The sequence below is a fragment of the Gavia stellata genome, chromosome Z (assembly GCF_030936135.1).
Source record: "Gavia stellata isolate bGavSte3 chromosome Z, bGavSte3.hap2, whole genome shotgun sequence".
Taxonomy (NCBI): domain Eukaryota; kingdom Metazoa; phylum Chordata; class Aves; order Gaviiformes; family Gaviidae; genus Gavia; species Gavia stellata.
In genome coordinates this window covers 13,186,508-13,212,440 of record NC_082637.1, presented here as the reverse complement: position 1 = coordinate 13,212,440, position 25,933 = coordinate 13,186,508, and the positions used below count along the sequence as shown (strand labels likewise).

Sequence of the window (25,933 nt, the reverse complement as noted above, 5' to 3'; positions counted from 1 at the left end):
GTTTTAGGGCACAGCAAAAAATTAAGCTATTAGATGAACCCTGGAGACACCACATGAATATGCTTGTATTTCCAAATAAGTACATAACGCAAGTTAGTGTAGATGTGCTGTTATGTTATAACCTTCACTTATGTATAATTTCTTTCTAAATTATGTGTTTTCTAACTTAGTATGTGACCAGGGTCATGTAGGTAAGCTATCTTTATTACTGTATAAAGCACATTAATAACATGAATACTTAAACATATTTTTAGTTGGCTATTAACATAAGAGGTTTTTGTGGTGCCTTTGTATCTCATCCCACCATAGGCATTTGTATCCACCTTTAAGCAAATACCTCCGAACTCAGAGCAGCATTCTGCCAGGTAAAACCAGTTTGAATAGCAAAGATAAGAATATTAGTCCAAAGTTAAACTGGCTTCTCCGGGGTTTGTAATTTGTCCAGCACATGTCCATGGGGAGACATTGTAACATGGGGTTCTGCACTTTTTTTGAAGTTTAAGTGATCATATATTAGAACTAGGTTGTAGCAGTGGTAAAGTAAAAGCATTTTCTCTGGTTGTCATAGAAGTTAGAATCGTCAGGCCGGTGGTTGTGGTTGTACAGTATCTTGGGATACAGCAGCTGATAATTAACAGTGCTATACTCAGTCTTGTTTGAATGTAGAAATGAACAGTTATTTTATCTGCGTTAATGGCTGTGCCAAAATGAACCTTTTAATTTCTAACAGTAATGAAATTAAATCAAAACAGCTGTTAACATTCTGTAATACTCACTTTTGAAAGCACTGTCTTTCTGTTTGAGTAAATGAAACAAGTACAGGGAATTTGAAAACTCTTTTGAGATGTAAAGCACCTGGAAGATACTTGGTCTGAAAGGTGATGACTTGTCCCAGTTTCCCCTGATCCCTGGTCATTGCTGAATGGTTATAATACTTGGGTAACTTCTTCTATGCAGGAGCAATATAGGTTGCAGAGTTTTCTATGGCCTCAGAAAAGCATGTACTATTTTTTGTATGTTGCTGTTGACTTTCCTTTACCAATACCCAGCACCAGGATTTTTGACAGTTAGGTTTCTGTGCTGTTATATTGCTGTGTCCTGAGAGAGTAATTTCTGTGGGGTCAGGGCTGGTGAGAGGGCAACCACCTAATTCTAGCAACTATAATAAAAGAATATAGAATAAACTTCTATTTAATATCCTTCCCACAGTAAAATTCTGTTTTTATGTAAACAGAGTTCTTTTTATGCTAATGGATTTTATATTCTCCAAATCATGATACCTAACGTGAGAGACTTTGGTATCTGAACAAGTTACCTCATTTTTCTGATGGCCTTTTTTAACCAAGCTAATCAGTATAGCCAAGGGTCCAGATCTGGAAACCTTCTTGCGCTGATCTGCCTCTATGTCTCAATATTGATGGAGAAGGCTATCACAGGTCTGTTTCCCTGTACCTGTTTGCTCTCTGGTCTACCTGGAATGATGCAAATTAAAGGAAATGCAGAAATGCAGGGCTAAAAAGGACAGCAAGAGATGATTTAGTGTATCCCATGGCAGTAGAGGCACAGCTGGACCACCGAGATCCTGTTGGTGCCCTCTGTCTGGATGTAGCCAGTGGGTAAGACCCCTGCTCTGTCACCACCGCATCAGCAGTTGTTCAGGACATGCACTCCTGATAGCAGCCTGAAGTTTCATCTCATGCCTTCCCATCGCCAGGTGGGAATGGCTTTAACTTCTCATATTCAAGTGGGACAAGTGAAGCATTTCCTTCTGCACATGCCCAAAGACCTGCATTTAGATCAGCTAGCATGAAAGAGCCTGCAAGAGAGCAGAAGTCTATAATACAGAGATGCTACAGTCTGTCCTAGTCATTCATTACCCGCCTTAGAAATATTTTCCTTATACATAGCCAACATTTTCTGTACTGAAAATGAAGATTCTATTTTTTATATGCAGACCATGGAAGATAATTGTCTTTTTAATAACTGGGTTTGGATCTGTTTTCTAAACAAAACAATCTGGTTCTTTTCATATCTTCCATGTTTTTTCTAAATATCTGGTGACTTTGTTTTTCTCCTATGGCTTTGCTCAGTTTCATCATATATTTCTTCATCAGTCATGTTCAGTATGGCCCCAGCTGACACCTGGCAAATAAAATTGAATAATTACTATATATGATCTTCTTTGTGAATGTTGGGATGAGATTTGTCTTGTTTTGTAACCATCCCATTTTGATTTATTCAATTCGTGGTCCATTGTAAACCCTGGATCCCTTAATACAGTATTTCTAGATCAGCAGACGTTCTCTGTTTTGTTTGGGGTGTGTATATATGTGTGCGCGTGTGTGTATATACGTGTATACATATGTACAAAAAGTTGTCCTTAAATGTAGGATTTTGCATATGTTTTTGAATTTCAGGTTACTGTTTTCTTACAATTTTTCAACTTGATGAGATGTTTTTCAGTTCAGATTGTGTCCTCCAACATCCCTGCCAACTCTCCCAACTTGGGGTCATCTGCAAATGTTATAAGTGCATGCTGTCTTTCATCATTCAGTTAGTTAACGAAAATACTGAAGAGAGCTTGGCTCTGGACAGAGCCCTGCAAGACCATATTTGAAATGTCTTTTCATTTTGACACTGAATCACTGAGGGCCACTTTGTTACAGTTTTTCAATTAGCTGTGCACCAATCTTGTAATTATTTCACCTAGACCATATTTCTACCATTTGCTAAAAGAATGCTCTATGAGATCATGTCAAAATACATCACATCAGCTGGCTGCCTATTTTAATTAAGCCAGGTACCCCTGTCAGAGAAGGATCATAGAATCATAGAATGGTTTGGGTTGGAAGGGACTTTTAAAGATCATCTAGTCCAACTGCCCTGCAATAAGCAGGGACATTTTCAAATAGATCAGGTTGCTCAGAGACCTGATATTAGATTGCCTTGAATAATTTGTTCTAGATAGGTCCATGTAGGCTGTTTTATTGCTTTATCATTTTTGTTAGTATTTACCATTTTGACCTTGATTGTTTAATAATTTGCTTTTGTATCTCCTTACAAGTTGTGCCAGGGCAGGTTCAGGCTGGATGTTAGGAAAAATTTCTTTACTGAGGGAGTGGTGAAACACTGGAACAGGCTGCCCAGGGAGGTGGGGGAATCACCATCACTGGAGGTGTTCAAGGAACGTGCATGTGGACAAAGCATTGTGGCACATGGCTTAATGGGCATGGTGGTGTTAGTTGATGGTTGGACTTGCTGATCTTACAGGGCTTTTCCAACCTTAGTGATTCTGTGATTCTTGTGAAGTAAAGTTAGGTGAAGTGTCCCATTAGTCCTCAGATCTGCCTTTTTTCTTTTCCTAAAGATAACTTGAAAGATGTTCTTCTCTAATCCTCTGGGACTTTCCCAATCTATTTTAAAAAATAATTTTCAGCAGTTCAAAGATTATTCAAGAACACTTGAATGAATATTGAGGTAAGGTCAATACATTTTGGTTTCACAGAACTGATGAAATCAATTCAAGGATATTTAATGCATCTAACTTACTTTACTATTCTTTAGCGTTTTAGTAATCTTTTGCTATTCTCGTTCAAGCTATTGTTTGTTAAAATCAACTTTATTTGAAGCCTGGCATATTTAACTTTTTTTTTTTCAAGTTTGAACAAGAAAAGGTGGTGAAAAAGAGAATTTGTGGAATCTCTGTCCTTGGAGGTATTGTGAAGCCATCTGGACATGGTCCTGGGCAACTGGCTCTAGGTGGCCCTGCTTGAGCAGGGGGTTAGACAAGATGACATCCAGAAGTCCTTTCCAACCTCAACCATTCTGTGATTCTGTAAATAAGTCAGCTATTATCTTTCTCATAAAATAGAAGTTTTGTATTTCCTCCCCACACCTGGATTCTAACATTCACAGAACCTTTTCTTAATGTTCATTACTTTTAATTTATTTTTAGTCTACAATTTTCTGACTATTTTTGCTCTTTCTATTTACCTGTCCTTAGTAAAACTTTGTGCCTGTTTTTAGATGACATCTGTCCAAGGCATTGATATTTCAAGACCGTTGCACCTAGTTGAATCTCTTGCTATGCTCTCTATCTTTCTCTTTTAGTGACTGCCAATATTTGGACATTTCTTTGCTCCTTAGGGTATGTCTATATTAGTAAATAAATAGTGCCCAAGAATAGTGATAGTCACTGAGATGGATTTGTGTGGCATGTCCCATAACACTGTTGACACTTACCTCCCAAAGGAGAGCACTAACTTGAGTAGGGCACAACAGTGCCCAGTGACAACAGTGCCTCTGTCTTTAGCTTTTAACTTCTTTTCTACTACTTTCCCAGGTCGTTCTGGGCTGTCAATTTTCCCTTTCTAAGAGCTTTCTGGGTACCAAAGATACCCCATTACCACCAGATCTGCTCATTCTGCACCTCTGTTATTGGTCATGAAAAGTCACCTGCACTTCCTCCCTCTGTAATAGAGATCTACTGTGACAAGAAGAAGTCTTGGTTCTTGAACAACAAAAGGGAAAAGCAGTAGGTCTTCCTGAACTTCAGCACAATGAGTCTCCTTTATGCAACATGAAACAGTGGTCAAGAAAGCTAAAGCTTTCTCCCAGTACTATTTGCAGCATCATGCCTTTCTCTCTTGGCTCTGAACCTGCACACAACAATTTTTGAAAGAGTTCTGCTGTGTTTCACCTCCTGCAGACAAGAACATAAAGCTTTGTAAGTATGATCTGCCCAGCATCATCCCTGGAGCTATCTTTCGTCTTCTCATGAATGCTCAGAATGGGCTTTGGTCTAAGACTAAGCAGCCCTTCAGTAAAGTCTTGGCATTGTCAGATTGGTATAACAGGACTTAGGAGGAGCCATCAAACAGTCAGCAACCAAGACAAGGACAGTCCATCCTCTTGAACACGCAAGTTGTCTTGGACAGATATGTGACTATGCAAAACTAAACAGTGGTACGCAGTCCCCTTTAACAGGATCTTTGTGGCCTCTTGGACAGATGTCCTCAGAAGCTGGAGATGGCATGCGGCAGAGGCCTTGCAGATTTACACTCTTCATAATGTGCAATTTTTCAAAACTTCTTTGTTGTGACCATTAAACATTTTTCCGTTTCTCTGATTGAATCTGGTAACAGCTCTTTCTCTTCAATGGTTTTTTTTCCGTGCCTTAGTTTCATCTTAGCTTTCCTTATCTTTCCAAGGACACTTACTCAGTTTTCCCTGTTTAACTCTCTCACTTCCATGTAGGGAGTTCAAACCACACAATAGTGGTTGCACTCTTCATCATTTTGCTGACTTAATCCAAGATTATTTATTCTGTTTATCATGCCAGCTACAAGCTGCTTCGCGTGTGCTGGATTTGACTATGCATATAGTTCACTGTCCCTCCCTTTTCAAGGGAGAAAAAGGTAAATGGGTGCCTCCAGCTACTTTTCACCTTTTCCTGCTTCAGAATACAATAATAGTGACTTTTTTGGTGAAGAGTGTGCACTTTTGGGATCTGGACTGGAATGATCAATATTCTCTTACCTCAGACACTAAAACCCTCCCAAATGTTGGAAATGCTTAGCCACTTTCTGAATTAATCATTTCAAAAATCCTTTTTCTGCCAGACTCTCCCAAGAGTCTCACACAATTTATTTCAGATTTTCAGCATCATGCACTCAATTTGCTGAATATCTCATCAGCAGTATTAGGGATAGAGAGAGAACAGTGTTGAAGACTGGATGCAATGACATTTTGCATTGGATCCCCAAAGATCACAGAAGGAAACATTTGAACAGCTGGTACAGATTTAGAATGCATCAGTAAGCAGGAGTTTGCCAAAGAGCAATGCATGGTATAAATCAGAATGGTATTTTCTTAACAAAGCAACAAAAAGACCTCCTTCGGAACCTTATGTAAGACTTCAATGAACTGGAAATCTTCTTTTATCTCAGATAAACTAGGTCATCTAAAATGGCTCTAGTTATTTATATTCAGGTTCCTGAATTGTTTCCAGAATTATTTACTAATGTTAAGTTTGCCCCTGAGCTTTCCTCTCACCCTTGTGCAGTGCTCTACTACCTGTGGAATGGGGGTTTTCTGGAGACACGTGGAGTGCAGCAGCAGGAACACATCTCACTGTCAGCACATGAAAAAGCCTGATCCTGCAAGAAAATGTTATCTGCGCCCATGCGCTAGCTGGAAAACAGGAAATTGGAGCAAGGTAACTTCATTCAGAGCTGTGTGTGAACAGTAAGTTTGCTAACTTCAAAGAGTAGGGAGTTCTAAATACTTCATTTTAAAAATAATTATTTACTCAGTGAATGCATGCATGATTCCCAGTTGACCATTCAGCACTAATTTCCTGACTAAGTTATTTATGGAAACGCATCTGTTGTGAATTCAGTTCTTCCTGTGTGGGGGTCGTGCTCATTAACTCTCGCATCTAGAGCTAAAGCAGGGCTCACCATCCATGTTCTGTGGAGATCCTTGGGCAAAGCTGTACCTATTTGCATGTGGCATCTTTTGGATCTCTGCCTCCAGAGGCATATCCTAATTTTAAGAAGCAAGTGGGAATTTGGGAGAGGGAGTTGGCAGGTTCCTATTCACCCTGGCCACTGTGTATTATGTCTTACCTGGCATGGTCTGTTCCTGATTCATGTAACCTCTAAGTTTTACATTACAAAAACTAAAGAGAAATGTACTGGGGAGAATGCCTGCTATGGCTAGGATCTTATTTGGTCCTACTTACGTACACAAGCCTGGCCAGGAGACAGAGACAGAAGAGTGTCCAAGGTGGTAAGTGGAACCCAAGGAATCGCATTTGAGTTCTTTTTTGTTATTACGTGTGATGAACACCTGGGAGGACTTTGGTGACTTCTTGAAGCTTGTTACATTTGGTCTTCATGCTGTCTAAAATTGGGGCTGCAAACAGTGGGTTATTTTTCAGGACTCAAAAGAGAAAAACTACAAAATTCTATCTGAAATAATGTTGATTTAGTAAAGAAAAAGATACATCTCTCAAACTTTCGCAGTACGTATCATTTTTGCAGACAATGTTGTTGCCATGGGACTAGAGGGCAGATTCATACAAAGAAAAAGATTATAGTTACAAAACCTGTGTTATATTATTGAGCTCTTGGACATAAAATTGATTTGTACATGAAATACATGACTTTTTATAAAGTCCAGCAAAGGCCAAGGCATTACATAACCACATTTAAGCCTTCAAAATTCATTTTAAATGATACATAGACATTCTGCAGTCCCAGTTGCAGCAGGGCATATTTCACCTTTACTTTTTCTTCATAAATACTATTTCTCTTGCAACAAGTGGATGATAGTTATGTCACAGAAAGTAGCTCGAATCAGGTTTAATGATAGAATGTTATAGGAAACAAATGTTTTAAAGTGTCAGACCAATTATGAGGCCAATTTGAGACAAAAGGCTTTTCCTAGCAGATTTCTGTTGTGTTAGCCACCATTATTTTCTGGCAATTGAACTATACAAACCTAATTACCATTTCATATATAAAAACGGCTATTTTTTGTTTGCTTTTGGAAGTGACAATTTTTTTTCCCATTACTCATTTCAAACATTTTTATGTCACCTTATCACAGCAAGATGGCTATATTTCCTTGCTAGTGTAGTAAAGCTTTTTCTTTTCTTTTTCTCTTACCTAATTGTTCCCCTCCCCAAAAAGAAAGATGCTGCAGACTACATCTTCCAGTCTAAGTTTAATATAAAATATAATTTGCACATGTTTTGGGGCTGTGTGTACTCAGTTCTTGCACAGTCACTTCTGTCTATTGTTTCTATCCAGAGGGACAGAAGCTTCTGTGAACAAGCACATGGACTCCCCTTCCATCCACCCTTCAGCTTCCTGGGGAAGTATTATATTCAGTTTTCTTCTTCAACTGAAGAATGCTTATTTAGGCAAAGGAGAACAGCATCAGTTGTTACATTGCATCATGGTGGTAAAGATGAAAGCTGATCTGAGGTTATTCAGTGGTGTCAGTAGAATTTGCTTTAATTCTGGATGAAGGCAAAATAATTAAATGTGTATTTGTCCTTATCCTTGGGGTAGAAAATTCAGTTATTCCTCAGCAGCAGGAGAGGTCCTGGGCTTTGGTATGTGGGGACACAAACTGGTGCTGCTGCATGAGGCCTTGGAGCAAGCACTGGAGAGAAACAGGAGGCTGGAGGGGCTTGCTTGGCTCGCCAGTAATGCTCCAAGCTGAGAAGCGATTTCATAGGCTGTGAGTGAGGCTCAGGGTGTCTGTCTCTTCTCTCCCATTCTCTCATGCCCAGGATGCTCTTGGGGTATGGATCCTTCTACTGCCACGGAGGAGTGAGGAAGGTGAGGGTGGGAACTGCTGCTGTGGGATGAGTCCACCATCTCCTGATGGTATCAGCAGCAGCTCAAGTCTATGGGCTAAGATGAGGAGCGGTTTTGCCAGTCTGAGCAATCTGCTGCCATGGACACTGACCTCTCCCACGGCTGAATGAGAAATCAACTTATGCAGCTGTGCCTCTTTCCTCCCTTCCTCCCTCAGAAACAAGTAAAGAACTGACAATTTCCCTGCATACAGGATTTGTCTATTGTGTTTGTTGCATTATGACTCTTCTGCTATGACATTTTTGGAAATAGCCGTCAAGATTTCCTAATCAAATATGCATTCATGTTATTAACGGATGTTCCAGTGAAGAAAGGGAAATATTTGTATGGTGTCTTCTGATTTGCTGTGATGAAAACCACAGTTTTTAAGCCTAACAACAGATTGTTATTATTGTAAACTGGAAATTCCCTCTGTGAGTCAGGATGCTCAAAGCCCAGGCTGTCCTCCTCCTCTGTGACCGGGGAAGGCACAGCTGCTCAGCAGAGCATCATTTGGAGGTATGCCCCTTTCTATTTTGTGTACAGTGCTCTGCTAACTGCAACGGCGGTTTCAAGACCCGAGATGTTCACTGCATTGATGTTCGTGAAAAGCGACTTCTAAGGCCTTTTCATTGCCAATTACTTGGATATAAACCACAACTCAACACTAGTTGTAATGTGGAACCTTGCTTGCAGTGGCACGTGGAGCCCTGGAATGAGGTATTACTCTTTAAAAGAAGCTTTGGGAATGAGCAATTAGCTCTGAATTAACAGTGACTCTTAGATCCCATGCTGTTAGGTAAACTTTCACTCAAAGGAAGACACAGAGTACCAACTCAGAGGCGCTGCAGTCCTTGTGTATGGTTACAGCAAAAATTATCATAGACATTTGTAAGACTTCCCAGAATCATTTTTAGGATTGCATGTGATACACAGCTAGAGCTGTAAATTACCATACCCTGAAAGAGAGAAGCAGATGGCCTTGAAGAAGATTTGTTTTAGCTATCCTACTGGATTAGTAAATCTGATTCATTCAGACTGATCCCTTTTGCTGCCATTTTAATGTTGCTTTCTCATTATGATTAATTTAGAAATTTCCTTTACACTTTTGGGCTGGAATTTTATGGGACCAGAGACTGACGTCAGACATAAGATAAATCTGACTTTCGGGTCACTTTGTAATATAAATCTGTGCCAACAAACTCATAGGCAGCCAGGCACATATTTATGTCAGCTAAAGCACGTGGTCTGATTACATTTTAGTGTTTGCTCCCACTAAAAGCAGCTTTGGAGAAACTGCCACAATGTTTATGACACTGTGGACCTTATGCTTTTGGATTTCAAGGGAGGTGATTGCATTGCTCCCTTATAGGCCACTGACAAATCACACCTGCAATAAGGAGGAGAACAGGATGTGGGTCTTCTATCAGAGCAGTCAGCAAGGGTTGAAAAAGTAAGAGTAGCCAAATGATTGCACCCATTTGCCACTTAAAATATTTCATAAAAACACTTGTCAAACCCTGACAGTTTTCCTCATGCTAATGATACTGGATAGAATTGGATTGAAAAGGTTCATTTATCAGATGTCAACTCTGGTCCTTTGTCCATAGGGATGCAATTCCTTGTAGGACAGGAACAATGCATTATTCAAAGTATATCTGGTGCCTTTTTTCATGTCAGAGTACGAAATCATTTGTGTATTTCAAGCAGGCTCTACTGCAGACCTAGTGAATAATAGTAAAAAATTATTTGGTAAGTCATACTAGAATGTGGACAAAAGACTGTTTAAAAAATAACCTGGGTCACTGTCTGTGTGCGATGCTTTTATTACCAAATAGTTAATTTATTGTATGGATTGGATGAATTTTAATGTCCCCAACCACCTCATAAAAATGAGATGTTGCATCTCATGAACTTGTACTGTCTTTAGTAAATATTACAGATTAATCCTGCGGACATGTGACTTCCAATCTCATTCTTGTTAGAGAAGTTACTGTTGCCAGTGGTGCTGCACGAACAGTTCTGTGTTGCGGGTTCTATGTTGCCACTCCCGTGCTGTCCTATATTCCTTGCATTAATACGTGTCAGGAACAGCTTTCCCCCAAGTATTTTGAATCAATAATGGTTTCTTCCCTGTCTCTTTCCAAGTATATGATGAAATAAACCACAGAATCATAGAATCACAGAATCACTCATGTCTCAGTGCAGAGCTTTTCTTCATTATCTGGACTGTAAAACTTGATACGCTGGCTAGCCTGTACATCTGTCTAAATCACATGGGTCAGTGACATGCTGCTTGTTACCTGTGGCTCCACGTTTCTAAATGAAGAACATTTCCTACTGTCTCTATGGTCTGTTTCTGGGTTCTCATTCATTCCCACCTCTCTCCTCATGGGTTTGTGCACCTCTTTCGTTAGTGTTCAAGAACGTGTGGTGGTGGCCAGCAAAAGCGACATATCTACTGCCCAGAAGAAGGCTACTGTGACTGGACAAAAAAACCTAATGCCATTGCATCATGTAACAGGCAACCTTGTACGCAGTGGATTAACCAGGCTTGGAGCCCGGTAGGATTCAGTTCTCTTTTGTTTTATTTGTTGTCATGAGTTGGCCTCATATTATCCACTTGTCTGTGAACCTCAGTGCCTATGGCAAGTACAGTTTCTTATGCACAGCTGGAGCTATAATGGGAGATCTTTTGAAAATATTACTAAACATTTCAGAGCCAGCCCATCTCAGTTCCTTCAGGTGATAGACGTTGTAGCTTTTACTTTTTGTTGCTGCGTTAGATATTGTTGGAGGGCTGGGTTTTTTTCCCTTTTCTAATAAAATAGGAGATACCATTGACGTTCTTCCATTCCTCATCTGAAATTTTCCACTGTTCAAGACTATTGGGGGAGGGGAGGGGGGTGACCCTTAAAGCAACTTTGTGGAATATTGGTCTTGCCCACACAAACAGAAATTCTGAATTTTGACCGATAGCCTTCTACTTTGGCATCTGGAAATCTAATTGACAAATATGAGGTGTATCTTTGGGGAACCTTCCCGTATCTGCAATACATGTTTAATTATAAAGAAACTGGTATATCTAATAAACCTTTCCCTCCAGTTTCCTTAATAACCGTATTCATCCGTTACAAATACTCATCACAGCAGAAAAGAGCATTGAAAGAACACCAAATCCAGGAGCCACAAATAAGGAAACAATGGAGAGTCATTTAACACATAAAACTTAATGAGTTGTTTTTGACACAAAGCCATTAGATGGGATATGAATGTAATGTAATGTAGAGTTAGTGTAACTCTAACACTTGAATATGGAAGTGAAAATGTTGGGACATGCATAAAATTAGCAACTGAATACCAAAATGCATAGCAACTGTTTTACTGATATATTAATCCCATTTATTTTACTTTATAATAAAAGTATTTTAAACATTAATCTAAAGTTGCCACGAGAGTACCTAAGATCTTTTAATGTACTTCACACCAGTAATACTGTGTCTTATGCACAGAGATATACATTAGAGAGAGGGTAATTTGCAGAAAAATTAAAGAGGTACCAGTCCTGTCTTCATCTCTTGCACTTCATTATCTGGCATTCTGTCTCTGTGGAAGTATTTATCTTCCTGGCCACTATTTATCTGAAGAGAAAAAGAATTTAAAATTAACTGGAATTCTCAGACACTCTGGGATGTCAGAAGAATTAAGTACATTTATAGAATAGTACAAGAACATGTTTTGAAAATGTTCGGTTTTTATGGCCATCTGTGTGCAGCCAGAACAAGCAGCTGGCAGTTGTTTTGTGGTCACAGAGAAAGGGCAACCACAGTGTAAATGTCACCAAAGAAAAAAGATCTCACTGAGCTTTTCTTAAATCTTCAGTTTGGACCTAACATTGCAATTGATTATTCATGTTTAATTTAGATGGTGAGAAAACACAGGAAACAAAAAATGTCAGTGTCCAGTACTAATCTGGATTACTACTCTCTTACTTTGTAGAACTGGCATTTCAGATCATCCTCATCTTCCTCTGTAGAAAACAGTCCTCTGACCCGCGTTACACATTCCCAGATGCTGTATTTATTCTATTTACCACTTCTCTGTATCCTTCCGAATCTGGCCACAATGCACCATGGACGTGTCTGGATGGAGAATAGAGTACAGAAAGTACTTCAGCTTCATTGGTTCTGGATCATATGGCATTTTTAGCTTCCCATCACATTACAGCTCAAATATTGTTATATTACACAATTTCCATGTAAAAGACTTTTACATATGTTAAAATTACTCTCTTTCAGTGCACTGTTTCTTGTGGAGGGGGCATTCAGCAAAGAACTGTGAAGTGCATGAATGTAGAAACTAATGAAACCGAAGATGACAGTATGTGTGTGGATAAACCCAAGTCCCCAGAGTATCAGAAGTGCAATCTGCAAGAGTGCAGGAAAAGTACAGGTATGATAATAACTGATAACATGATAATAAACTGCGTAAGACAGTTTCCAAAAAGGTCTCCATTTGTGCTGAGATTCTGCAAAAACTGGGAGCTGACCCAATTTATCAGCTTGTTGTGAATGCTACAGGCTCAGTAATTATAGGTCAGCCTAACCTGCTACTGCTCAGCTGCACTGTTGGCAGAATCATGTTGTCATGTTCTCCAGCCCTGCTGGCCTTGTTGCCATGATGGGGAAGGCAGTTCTCTGAGCATGCATCCCTAATTTATGATGCCACAACTAAATGAATAGGTCTGCTTGTATTGACCTCTTTTAGGTAACTCATAGGCGGACTTGAAGGCTGTGGAAGGACATGGTCTGAGTCCAAACAGATGCCATTTCTTAAGACAGATACCCCTATGGGAACTGCAAATTCTGGACTGCGAGTGCAAGCAAGCAAAGTGAGACAGACACTGTAAGAAAAATCTGACTGGCAGTAAACCCAGATACAGTCTTGGCACTAGGAATTCATTGTCCCACAGGGTGATACTCTCTCCAAAATGAAGAGGTGGAGAGAAATACTCTTGTGACTTAGGGTGTCCTATAACCCTCTCCTTCAAGGGCCCAGGAGCCCAGTTGTGTAGATGGTTAATAGCCCAGAAGAGAAGTGGCAGAGGAGGGAGGAAGCTTACAGAAGGATATCTTTATCTGTAGTCTGTGTACTTGCAGTATCCAGCAGGTACCCTCAGGTAAGAACAGCAACAGCTCAGAGTCCTTCTGGAAGAGCCTTCAAAGGCCTTTTGGAGGAGGATTCTTCCTTCTTAGCAAGTCAGCAGTAAGGGTCCAATCTGGCAATGAGACAAGAGGTTGACTCCTGAGGGCAGTGCAGGCATACACTTGAGAGTGATGCATCACTCCTGCTATTCAAAGATCTTCAGCACATGTTTTGCCCGAGGGTTGAATTGGTCTGCTTATCTCCTGTCCCTCTCATGTTCAGAAATACAGACTCAGATAAGCACTACCTACACAGATTAGTAATAGTTATTTCTCTGAATAAAAGCTAAAGGGGCTGGTAAAACGTAAGTAATGCCCTACTGGGTAGACCAGTGGTCCATGCAGCCCAACGGCATTAGAAGATGCTACTTAGGGAGAATACAGTTTAGTCCTGTGATTCATTTCCACAGTATTCCTCCAGCATTCCCAACTGACATATTAGGACTATTAAAGGCACCCCTTTTAGTGCCCTTTAGTTTAAATTTATGGAACTTTTTCCATGAATATGTTGCATCCCTTTTTGATGCTGCAATGCTGTCTGCTTCCACCCTCTCCTGTGGCAGCAAATTCCAGAGGTTCACAGCCTGCTGTGAAAAGAGGTGCTTTTATGTGTTTTAAACTACCTTTATACTAGTTTCATTGGGTTTCCCTAGTTCTAGTGTTGAGGGATTTGCTGAACAACAGCCTTGCTTTTGGCTAATCCACCACCTTCCTGTTTTTGCAAACCTTGACTCTCCCCCTTATCATCTCTTCTTGCAGCTGAGGACCCCCATTTTGTAATATCTAACTAATCTGACACATCTCACTTTATTAAAGCTACCACAGACCCATCAGCACCATAATACATACAGTACCAGTCCTTGGCTTATTCTGGGGCTGCAGAAATTGAAGTGTAGTCAAGCTGAACATGTAGTTGCATGTGCCTTGTCTATGCTCTTCTGCCTGCCCTGCGTGGCTCTGCAGCATGCTGCCAGCCCACTGCACTTGTCTTAAATGCGTTATTACAAGAATGTGAAAGTACCAGATTCAGGAATTATTGTTGCTAGGCTTTCTCTGGCAGTTCTTAAAAGCAGAAACATTAAAGTGAAAAAGATAGATTGGCTATGTCTGCTGCAAAAGTAAAGCCTTACTGAACAGTGATAAAAGAGTGATGGGTTTTCCAAGACAGAAGGTCATGTGAAGTTTAATAGGACCTATTCACTTAAAAGTCCTAAAATTTCAGGGGGATCAAGCTGACCCGTAATACAAAGGAAGAGAAAGCCGTCATAAATAAGTGCCTTAATAGGCATGACTGTCTGGCATAAAGCAGTTAAAAATTCTAGAAATATAAACAATTTTTCAGCAAAATATAGCTAATTCTTCTCATCTTCTCCACCATAGGGCTACCCTGCAGCAAAGACCAACTGTCAGTTCACTTCTGCCAGAGGCTGAAAGGCATTGGCAAGTGCTTGCTGCCGTCAATACAGACTCAGTGCTGCTTCACGTGTAGTCAGCCCCGAATTCGTAACAAAGCAAGATACTGGGATCAGCGAGGCCTCAAACAACAAAATTACATGAAATCTAGAAGAAAAACACCTCAAAACCAAGAAAACAACAACCAAGCTGCTCGTCACTAGCTGGTTTTTATCTAGTTGCTTTGAGTAGGGCTTCTGTTTGTGTTCCTTCTTTTTTTTCTGAACCATCCAACATAAATGGAAATCTGTGATCAAAACTGGGAAAATACATCCCTTAGGGTTATCAGTCGTAATTTACTGCTGCAAATTTTTCTCTGCAATAGTCCAAAATTTGTAACATAATTTGCAATGTGCCAGCAGCTAGTACTTCTTAGGCATGCATAGAGGCTAGAAACAAGCTTGCAAGAATTTTTTTGTTTTTTTAAATGAATGTTTTATTTGTTCTTTCTTCCATCTCGTTTCTGAAACCCACTTGAAACAGCAGCACCACTTACACAAGAGTGCTGAGTGAAGGCGGCTGACAGGGCAGCAGACGCAGACCTGCGCTGTGGGCCAGATCCCTCTATGCTCACTCACTTTTCTGTTTTTAGGAATCAAGGTGAAGTGGCAATGTTTCTCTGCATTGTTTGCTCAATTCATAAATTTAAAAGCAGAGTTTTATAATAACTGATCATTATGTGCAGGCCAAATTGAAACATTGGGTTTTTCAAAAGAAAAAATACTCATTTAGTACTTGACTGAACCTCTAAAGGATACCTCAGCAATAGCCTGTCCTGGCCTGTTTTCTTCTGCTACAAATGTCTTGCTGTAACCTGAAAACCCCACTGAATATGGGATGTTAAGTTCCCAAATATGTTTTAAGCAACATTTCTTGGTACCGTGAAAGCAAAGCTGTTTGCATCTACCACCTTAATAGATAGATTGTAATTCATATCAATATTCAGTGATAGATCTATCATTTAATCTAGTATCTCCTAGTACAGCGTAAGCCCGCATCCACAAGAGTACTCTATCACCTCACTCAAACTTTTCCCCTAGTGCAAATCCTTGATCACAGTGAGGATGAGGGCACCTGGGACAGGAGCCTGAGACTCAAGAGTATCTGCGTAGCTCTGGGTCTCAGGCATTAGGAGAACACTAGCCAAATAGCGTATCTGTTTTGCTATTGAAGAAAATGGCAGAACAAACTTTGGGGAGACCAGACTGGACCCTTTGAAGCAAAGCTGGGCATTTTCAAAAGAGCTGGACAGAGTCTGACATTTAGATTCCTTTGAAATTCAGCAGGACGTGGACACCTTGGTTCTTCATGCTCTTTTGAAAATCTCAGATTTAGTCCCTAGCTACCCGACAATTTCAGATTGTAATACAGGGAAATGTCACATTTTATGCAATGTAGAGTGAGACACATAGCCATGAATCCAAGTGTCACTATGGTTGCAGAGCTATGACTAGCAATAGCCCTATTTCTAAAGAGACCTTTATGAAAGTTATGGAAATACTTGGGCCTGGCTATAATGTATAAACCTAATGAAGATCACAAGTCTAACTGTCCTTTTTCATAGGTTTGTGACCTTTGGCTAAGGGCTCACTTCTTCACTTGAAGTCACTGGGAGTTCAGGATATGCAGCATGGTAAGGTTAGATGTATTAACCTCTGTGATGGCAATATAACCCCAGTTACAGGTGCTGATAAAACTTAAAATTCACTGTTAAAAATATGGTGCTAGTGTAACAGATGTGGGGGATGACTTACAATGGTGCATGTGCATGCATGCGTGTACCTAGCATACATGCACATACTCTTAAAATAATAAATGTCTACGGTGTTGCTGGCCAATGCCAGACATACTACTTTTTAAGTTTCACGGTGTACTTACGTCCTCCTGAGGTCCTGAATGGCTACTGACTCTTTGAGCAATAGAAATCTGGGCAGTTCTATTCCACTGGACACAGAAATATTGAATCACGTGAAGGAGTGGAGGTGTCCCAGGAAGCATGTGGGCAGGGCTTGGCCTCAGGCTGCATTGTGTAGAGCAAAGCCTGTACTACTATGTCCAAGGCAGTGCTGTGATGGCCAGACAACGTAGACTGGTGGACAGTGCAGATGGTTCTGATGTTCCCAGAAGCATCTTCTAGGATTGGGGCAGGACAAAGTTAGATTCACTTCAGAGTCAGACTCTTCTGTGCCCAGAGGTACCTGCAACTTTTTATCCACAGAGGTCAGCAGAAATGGGCCATCAGGTATGTGGACTAACAAGAAAGGGGCTGACTAAGTGGATATAGTGCAGATGGGAGGAAAAGTGCCTAGGGAGGTTGTCCCTTCCAGTGCTCCTTATGGCTAGTGTGGAGTAAAACCATTTCTGGCTTCATTGTTTTCTTCAGGGAGCTATAATTTCATTTGAAATAGATAAAAGTGAATAAACTACATTATGGACATTAGTCAAAATAATCTTTCTACCCAGGGAAGCACAGTAATCGTTGTTGCTCAGCTTAAAACTTTCAAGAAAAGACTGTGACAGCAACATGAACTGTTTTAATAGAGCAGTGCCACTGCTGTGTTTTACGTAAGTTGTTACATTGCACTTATCAGCCTAATATCTCCTCTATGCTAATACGTGCAGTCATCTCTCCCATCCATTTAGCAAGATGCCTTTCTTATGACTTCAACTCTTTTGAAGTAAAGGGGGATTTATGATCCTAACCCAGATGGTCACTATTCTCAAAACTGAATAGAGTATTAACTGCAGAGGTGTAATATCATTATATTATCACATTAGCCTGAGACACATCAGCTTCAACACGTTGCTCAGGAAGAAAAGTGTATTTGGCACATTCACTGCTTGTTCTAACATTTCAAGGTTTAAAAAGCAAATTATGATGACATATTTGTTTCAAGCTTCAATAAATGGCATTGCTTATGTCTGATGTCTCTGGTATTTTATGTTTCCAATGCAAGAAGATTCATAAGATGGAATTCCAAGGAAAAAAAGACTTAGAAAATATCTTTTCTATTCCAGGGGAATCCTCATCATTGAGGTATTTTGATGCTTGATATTCCAACATAAAAGAGATCATTAAAAAGGTGAGGGGGAAAGTAGCAGAATAAGGCATGGTGCTAAGTAAAAACATACATTAATAGGCTTAGTTATTTCCTATGAAATAGATGACATCTTACCACTTCTAGTCCAAGCAGATGTGCCTTAGCTCCTTGGCAGCAGATGTGTGCATGTCTATTGTGTCTATTGTGGGATGTATTAATTTTCCTGAACAGTTGTATACAATATGATCATGTCCACAGCCCCACCCCCCACCCCCCCTGGAATCTTTTCAATACTCAAGTTTTGCAAGTACTGCTGATGCTGACACCCAGAAACTTAATCACACTAACCATGTTCCTTGCCATGCAGCCCAGGAGCATGGGCATCACAGTTAGGCACATATGCTTGGGTAGAGAGCACCATCAGTTTGCACTCGGTTACCAAACTCCACCCATGCATCCATCCATGGCTTCAGCCTCATAACACCCTACAGAAGTTGCAGGAAGTTTCTCCTTCTTGCTTCACAAAGTAAGTGTGGATCTCCAGCCCACAGGGGCAGCATCCTGCACAGGTGCTCTAAGGGAGAGGAATTAATTTAATTGGGACATGAGTTGAAGGTCCCTCCACTTTGCAAAGGCTCATTAGGCCTTCACTGGTTGACCTGCTACACAACACACAGCCTGATGAGCAGTTTCTGCTGTCTGCTGCACTGTGTGGCATGGCTCGCTGCACTTCTTCGGCCTGGCCAAGCATGCAGCACCCACTGAAGGAACTGCCTTTTGGCTGCCTAGCATCAGCTTGAAATGAAATCAGCATGCAGGGAAAATATCATGCTTGTGGCTCTAGTGATTCCCTCCATGATTTCAATAGAAATAGGGCCCCTAGAGTGTGGGTGGATTTGAGCAATTGTCCATTTTCCCCCATGACTTCTGTATAAAAGTCTTTGTCAGTCAGTGGCTGTACCAGTTTTATGGAAATACATGAGAAGTGCTTGATATTACCCATGCTTATGCAGAATTAAATATATGTAAATGTATGTAATGTAGATGTAGGCATCCAGGAATAGGTACAGGGAGAAGTTATCCATTACATTTCGTAAGTAATCACTGACTGATTGTTAATCGTTACATATGCAACCTCCATCTGTCCATTCTACAAGTTGTTTTAGGGCACTTTGAGGTCCAGGACACTGCTCAGGAAAGCCCTAAATATCACACATAGTGACAGCAAACTCTACATCACGTGTGCCTCAAACTGTCAGGTACTGTCTGGCACCTCATTGACGGGGATGTTGGGTGTCTTCCTTCTCTATGCCTTTCTAAGGCTGCTGGCTGCAAGGGTGAGTGTGGTTTGTGGCACCTAGTGAGGGCAGCCCTGCTGTGAACAAGCTCTGGGTAAGCCAAAGGCCAGATGAACATCCTCACCTTTGGCCTGGAATAACTTATTTCTTCACCTGGGTTTCACAAAGGGTCTGATCTCATGCTCTGCAATCCTAGCAGGCTAGGCAGTGAGGTGTGTATAGGTGCGAGTCTCATTAGTACCTAAATGTGAAAATAGCTACTTTGTGGTATCAAGGCACAATCAGAACTAGACCTTTTCAGCAGGAGATTTCTAGGTGTGCAGGCTTCTCCACCAGCAGGAGCACACTTGCATGATGATGGGATGAGGCAAGAGAGAAGTAGGGATTTGAGGAGTGGCGTTCCAGATGGAGGCACTTAATGCAGCAGCACTGACAGATTAATTTTGTGGATACAGAAACACAGTACCTTGGAGACTTAAGAGGGAGAAATTTCATCCCTGTTGAAGTGAATGTTGCAGATGCCCTTGTTTTCAGTGGGTCATCGTGTTCCCCTGGAGAACAGGACTTGGTGCCAGACACCTCTCTCTTGATTGAACTGACTGATCCAACCGCATTTACAGGGACTCATTCTGCTATACAGTGGTGATTAATAAGAAATGTGGTTTATTGCTGCTGCCCAGCACTGCAGCCTCTCCAGCCCTTATGCCTGCTGGTGGTAGAATATTGCTTATTTCTGTGACTGATTGATCCCAGCCTCCTCCTTTCTGTTGATGAGCAAATGCAGGTATCTCCAGCACACCCACAGGAACAAAACCTGGGATATGTTAGCCGAGGACGACAAGTCCCTCCTACAGACATGGTGGTGGCAGCAGTAAGAGCCAGGAGGATGAGCAATAACTACAGTACCTTCAGAGTAGCCAACCATCTTCTGTAAGCTGAGGTGCGTGGGTTTTGGGAGGAACCTGTGGTGAACATGTGAAAAACAGGAAGTTGTTAAATATCTGGCCTGCCATCAGATGCCTACTTGAAAGACACAATCAAATCAAAAAGAAAATTTGTCAAGGTTCTTGAGGTCTTCTGCTAATTCATCGTTACCCTCACTACAAGAAAGATATAGAGGTGCTGGAGCGTGTCCAGAGAAGGGCGATGAAGCTGGTGAGGGCCACAGCCCTGGCCCTGGTAGTCAAAGCAAGTCACTAGAATAGCTAATGTACTGAAAGACCAGTGCGATTCTGTCCCCAGCTAAAAGTAGGCTGTGCCAGACCCTGCACCCAGCAGCTGTGGACCTAGATGAAAAGTGATTGACTTCATTCCTCCTGTCCATCTGATGAGATGTTGAGCCCAGCTGATCTTGGCTTCACAGCCATGTAAAATTAAAGTTATTGCATCTGAGCTGAGTGAAGGCCATGAGCATCCTCAGGCTCCAGCATGAAGCAGGAGTTTGCTTACAGCAAACGTCCTCCTTGTTAGCAAGTGCTCCCTGCACGTGACCTAGAAGCTGACAGTTCCCTGTTGCTCCTGGATCACTTCATTTCTATTCATGCCTGTCTTCCAAGTATGTGTTTAGGCAAGGAGGCAGAGGGGATGTTGCAGCAGCCCCTCCAGACCCTGCTGGAGTTAATGGGAGCAGAAATGGGTCTTGGTAATTATTGTAGTTACGCATTCAGCTAACTTGATTTTGGCTGAAGCTTCCTGCTGGCTCCCGCTCCCCTCCCACAAGGGACACATGGTCTGATTGACAAGGGTACCCTCATTTATATGGGGACCCTGCTGGGAGCAGGCAGCACTGGCGTAAGACCCGTGCAAGGATGCTGGGGGTTTTGATCTGCTGCTCCTTTGCCTCTTCAACACCCACTCACGCTCAGCTTCAGTCTGCTTGACCTGCATTCACCCTCTGAATGGGAAATGTGTCCTTCACCCCTTGTTGGAATCACAGTATCCAAAAGAGTGGTGAGATGGGGGACACAAAAACATGCTCTGCTGAGCTCAATAAATCCTCTCAGCAACCCATGTCTCTGGGTTCACTGACTGCTGTTGTTACAAGCATGTGAGGAGGCAAAAAGTGACCACTAATACAAAGGAAGCTTTGTCCAGCGAGCTTTTATCCTGCTGCTGTGACTGCCATGGCCATGACCCCTATTGGGTTTGAAACTGCAGAAAGATAATCAAGACTGGAGTTGAAATTTTCCATCCACTACAGCAAGCCACCCTTGCCCTAGGTGCAGAATGAGTTTTTCTGTGAAAATGTGAGGTTTTTGTTAAGCAGCAGCAGGGACAACCTAGTAAGTTTAGTTGCTGAGAAGTGGAGTATTGGAGTGTCTGAAACCTTTTGCACATTAAGTCAGGTTTCGTGAGAAATCATGAATGATGTCAAAACTGATAATTTTTGTATTTCTGAAATGAAATGTTTCTGTTGGGGAATGTAGGTGGGTGCTGTTCACAGGACAGATACTGTATTGGGTGGTTCGTCCATCAGCTGCCACTTGCTTGGAGATCGCATTTGGATCAGGTACCTAGCCGCAACTTGGTGTGAGTGCCGTTAAGTGCAGGTTTGTGCAGGATATCGGAGTGGTCCCTTTCCAGTCTTTCCTCTTGACGGAGTTTTCCACTATATAGTGACAATTATGGCAGCACAGACAGTATAATGTGGTATTTAGGGCTGTCCGCTGAGGGCAAGGAGCAGTCCCCTCTCCAGCACACAGGGAAACATCCCAGTTTCCTCTTGACCCTAGATGATCTTTTTTTTTTAATAAATAATCAGTCAGCTGAGGAAGAAACAGTTACTCAGAAAAGCTATTTATTTTCTGGTGGCCAGACGCATTGTTCTGGTTTTATACAGGAAATCTGCTGAGCACAAAGCTGTAAGTTGTTGGTTTCACCGTGTGTGTTTTACTAGCTGACAGCCAAGGCAAGGTGATGCTGAATTGGCCCAGTAAGCAATTACCAGAAGTCCCCAAACAGATTTATAGCGTATGTCTGCCTGACTCCCATTGTTTCTGCGCACGCAGGGGTGTCATGTGCTTGAGCCTGAAGACCTTTTATAGGGGAAATAATAAAATGAGTCTCTGAGGAAAGAACATTGCGTATCCTCTGCAATAGCCCATGCCACCTCTCCCTCTCCGATGGGAGTTGCCTGCTGAGATGAAAATTTGCCATATATGGAGGGCAGAACCCACTATAAATAAGAGCTGCACAGGCAACGTGTAGCTTTCTCCTATTTCATCATCTTTATTTATTGGTTTCCTTTACTTTTGGTGAATGACTGTAAATATTTAGCCCTAGATTAGTGAATTAAGGTTGCTAGTAAGAGGACTGTTGTATCCTTAAGAGTACTTGCTCTGATCAAAGGAAAAGTATGTTCTTAATTTGAGCTATGCAGAGGTCATGCCCCAGTGAAATCAAGACATCTTATTTGCTCATGAATTGGGCTGCTAGGATGACTGAAGCTCCTGATTAACCTCATGTCTCACTACTACACATTTCCAAGCTTTTTGCCTTTTTCTAGCTCCAATTTTTGTGCCTTCTGCTTCCAACCTCAGGACTGTGCTTTTTCTTTCAGTGCTAGCAATAGGTGCAGCCTCCATTAGAAATCTATTCCACAGAGAGGTGCTTGCAAACTTCGGTCAAATCACCTCTCTGTCTTCCCTTAAATGAAATAAATACACCGAGTTTCTTGTTATTCCAAGGCGTATTTCAATTTTTTCTGTTCTGTTTTTGAACACTTACTTAAAAATCTAACTTTGAAGTGCAGACACATAAACATGCTACAATATCACAAGTCTGGTCTTGTCACTGCACAGCACTGGTATTCTATTACTTTTTCAGGGTCAAATTTTACTTACTACAGTTCTACCATTAGGTTATAAACATAAATTCAGTTGGTAGTTTGCCCTTAGTATGCTGCTATTTTCCAATGTCATGAACTTCAGTATACAGCCCCCCTCTTATATATGACCTCTCACCTTTGCTTTTAGTTCTTCTTCCTTTATGAAAGCAGATCTTTAAATTCCACTAACTTCAAGTGACCCAGTTCACCCTATCTAACCAATCGTCTCCCTCATTTACTGTCTTGCCAATTTTTGTGTCATCTGCAAATATTCTCAGCACTGATTTTCTGTCTTCTTCCAGATCACCGATAAATATATTTAATGACAGGACTATCTCTCTACAGGAATGAAAGTGGTTGGTTGATGTTTCCCTTGTATATTATTTTTATTATGAATTCTGAATGCGCTTGTGTTTAACATGGGGCAAAACAAATTTTTTCACAGATCTCTTTTGCCCAGTCCAACCAAGCTTGTTGTCTGTTGGAGGGAAGCTACGTTAGGGTTGTGGGTTTTACTATCTTGGTTCTTGTCAAACCAACCTAGTAAAAGCCACAACCCTAACCTTTGTCTTACTGAAGTTTCAACTTCAAGGCACGCTCAAAATATACTCAAAGCCAGCTTTGAAACAGAAAGCATAACCATTAGCATAACCATTGAGACATCTGTTAGCATAACCATTGAGACATCTTTGGGTCAGCTGGCTGGTTGCCGTCTTAAACATCCAAAATGGGAAAAAAGCAAACTAAGAAACTTGTAGAGGATATCTATTGCATGACATGCTTCTCTGTTCCCTTTTGACACTTCTAATTATGCACTTGAAATCATAGGAATTTTGAAAACTTAAGCAGATGCTGCTCCAGCCAGCTGCAGACAAGCCCATGGGAACAGCGAGACTCTGGGAATTTGTTACAGCACAGTAAAAACTTCTGGCTTCTCATCACACTAAAGGCTGATATGCTGGCTGTAAAGCTTCAACTTACAGATGTTCCTAGGGCATCTCCTGAAGCTGTCTGCCAGGAACTTGCAGGTCCAGTGTTTACAACTGGATGAAGCCTGGCTATGAAAGCACCTGAGGATGGTATCAATGTGTCCCCAGAGGTTACACACTTTGTTTCTATAGACCATGCGCTGAGACAGAGCAGCAAAAAAAACATTGCTTCTGATGTGTGGCAGCAGCAACAGGGACCACCAGGGAGTTGTGTGTGCTTGCAGCTTTTCTGGATCCAGGCAGGAGCACTGTCTCCTTGCAGAGCTGAGGCTGAGCAACCAGTGAGCATATCAATGGGAGATCCTGGTTTTGAAAGTCTTCCTGAGCCAATACTTCTATATGCCTCAAGACCTGATCAGCTGGGGAGCCTGCAACAGGAGATGCTGTGCTCCAGGCTCATGTTGGAAAAGCTGGATCCCAACCCCAGGCTGCCGCCTTGGTGCACACAGGGGTTAATCCAGAGCCTTCCTGCTCTTCCCCCATGTAGGGGCCATTAGTTGGACATGGCTCCTACAGAGTAAAACCAAACTGAGGAAGGAATGCTGACAAGGGAACTGGCTGTCCTCATCACTGCCTTAATTGAGCAAATAATCCTAAAGATCTCTATAGCTGAAGCTAGGAACAGAGCTGCTTTTGATCTAGGGAGACTAGTCTAGCTCAGTAACAGCTTAGAAGCAAAAGTATATTGTTTTATAAGCAGATCCAGCTACGAGTTTTGAGGGGAAAGAAGGCGGCAACTTGGAGTGCCGGAAATTTGTGAGAGGAGGCAGGTGACAGTGACCGTGTTATAAATCCAGGTGCTCTTTGGACCTGCTTGGCTGTGTAGTGCTAAGCTGTGATCCCCCTGGATGGATCCCAAAAGCGCAGCCATAGGCTTGTGGTCAGGCAAAACATCCACGGACAACTCCAAAGCAGTGGTAGTTATTGATGACTAATAAAATGAATTCAAAATGTGTGTAATTTTTATAGGAGAAGGAATTTTATTGTCTCAGTGAAAGACTTGCTACTTTCCCCTTGTGCCACCACTGTATAAGCTTGTGAACAAGGAGTATTTTGACTCTGAACTGACAATTTTGTCAATGCTCATCTTTGACGACCTAAGCTCACTCTCTGTTTAGCCATTTTATGACTGAAAATGTCACCTTCTATATGAAATAAAATCAGATATTGTTTCAAATGTCAATGGTATCTAGCTTATAAAATAAAAGCTGGACTCTGAATCTCTAGACAATTCAGAACTGGAGCTTGTCAGGAGCTTTTTAATGGATAAAAAGAGACCACTGAAGATATCTTGTTCAACTGTGGGAAGCTCAGAATTCATTTTAGAAAATGACATATTTTAGAATAAATGACATCTTATTAGACAAAGTGATTTTTTTTTCCCATGGAAAAAATGATGCATTGAACATGAACCAATACCAAGTCATGCAACTTTGAAGAGGCAGCTGAATAAAACTGAACAGCAATTCATAAAATTTTTCCATGGAAAAAAAAAAGAATATTGCCATAGCTAACATCTTCCTTTCAAAGTAAAGTCTTCACAAAGTTGTAGTTCTTAGTGGAAAGCTGTCAAGCAATCAAAACCTTGATCCGTGTCTATTTGTTTGACCCTGTATGTAGTCCTAGCAACTTCCGAGAAATAATACTTAACATGTTTCTGAAATGATGGTGTCAACTCTAATATCCTCTCTAATTTCCTTTCTGTGCCTATCTTTCCCCCCCATAAAGACTGGAAAAATACTACATGGTAA

General features: G+C 41.3%; 1 protein-coding gene across 1 annotated transcript in view; it reads left to right on the top strand.

Moving 5' to 3' along the window:
* The window catches only part of ADAMTS12 (ADAM metallopeptidase with thrombospondin type 1 motif 12), a 172,742-nt gene extending 157,502 nt beyond the window's left edge, over window positions 1-15,240 (top strand). Inside the window, exons 20-24 of the mRNA XM_059833625.1 lie at window positions 6,065-6,217; window positions 8,919-9,092; window positions 10,790-10,936; window positions 12,671-12,824; window positions 14,957-15,240. Coding sequence (XP_059689608.1) covers window positions 6,065-6,217; window positions 8,919-9,092; window positions 10,790-10,936; window positions 12,671-12,824; window positions 14,957-15,192 — 864 coding nt within the window. The 3' untranslated portion in view covers window positions 15,193-15,240. The remainder of the gene's footprint in view (window positions 1-6,064; window positions 6,218-8,918; window positions 9,093-10,789; window positions 10,937-12,670; window positions 12,825-14,956) is intronic.
* Window positions 15,241-25,933: the final 10,693 nt, after the last annotated feature.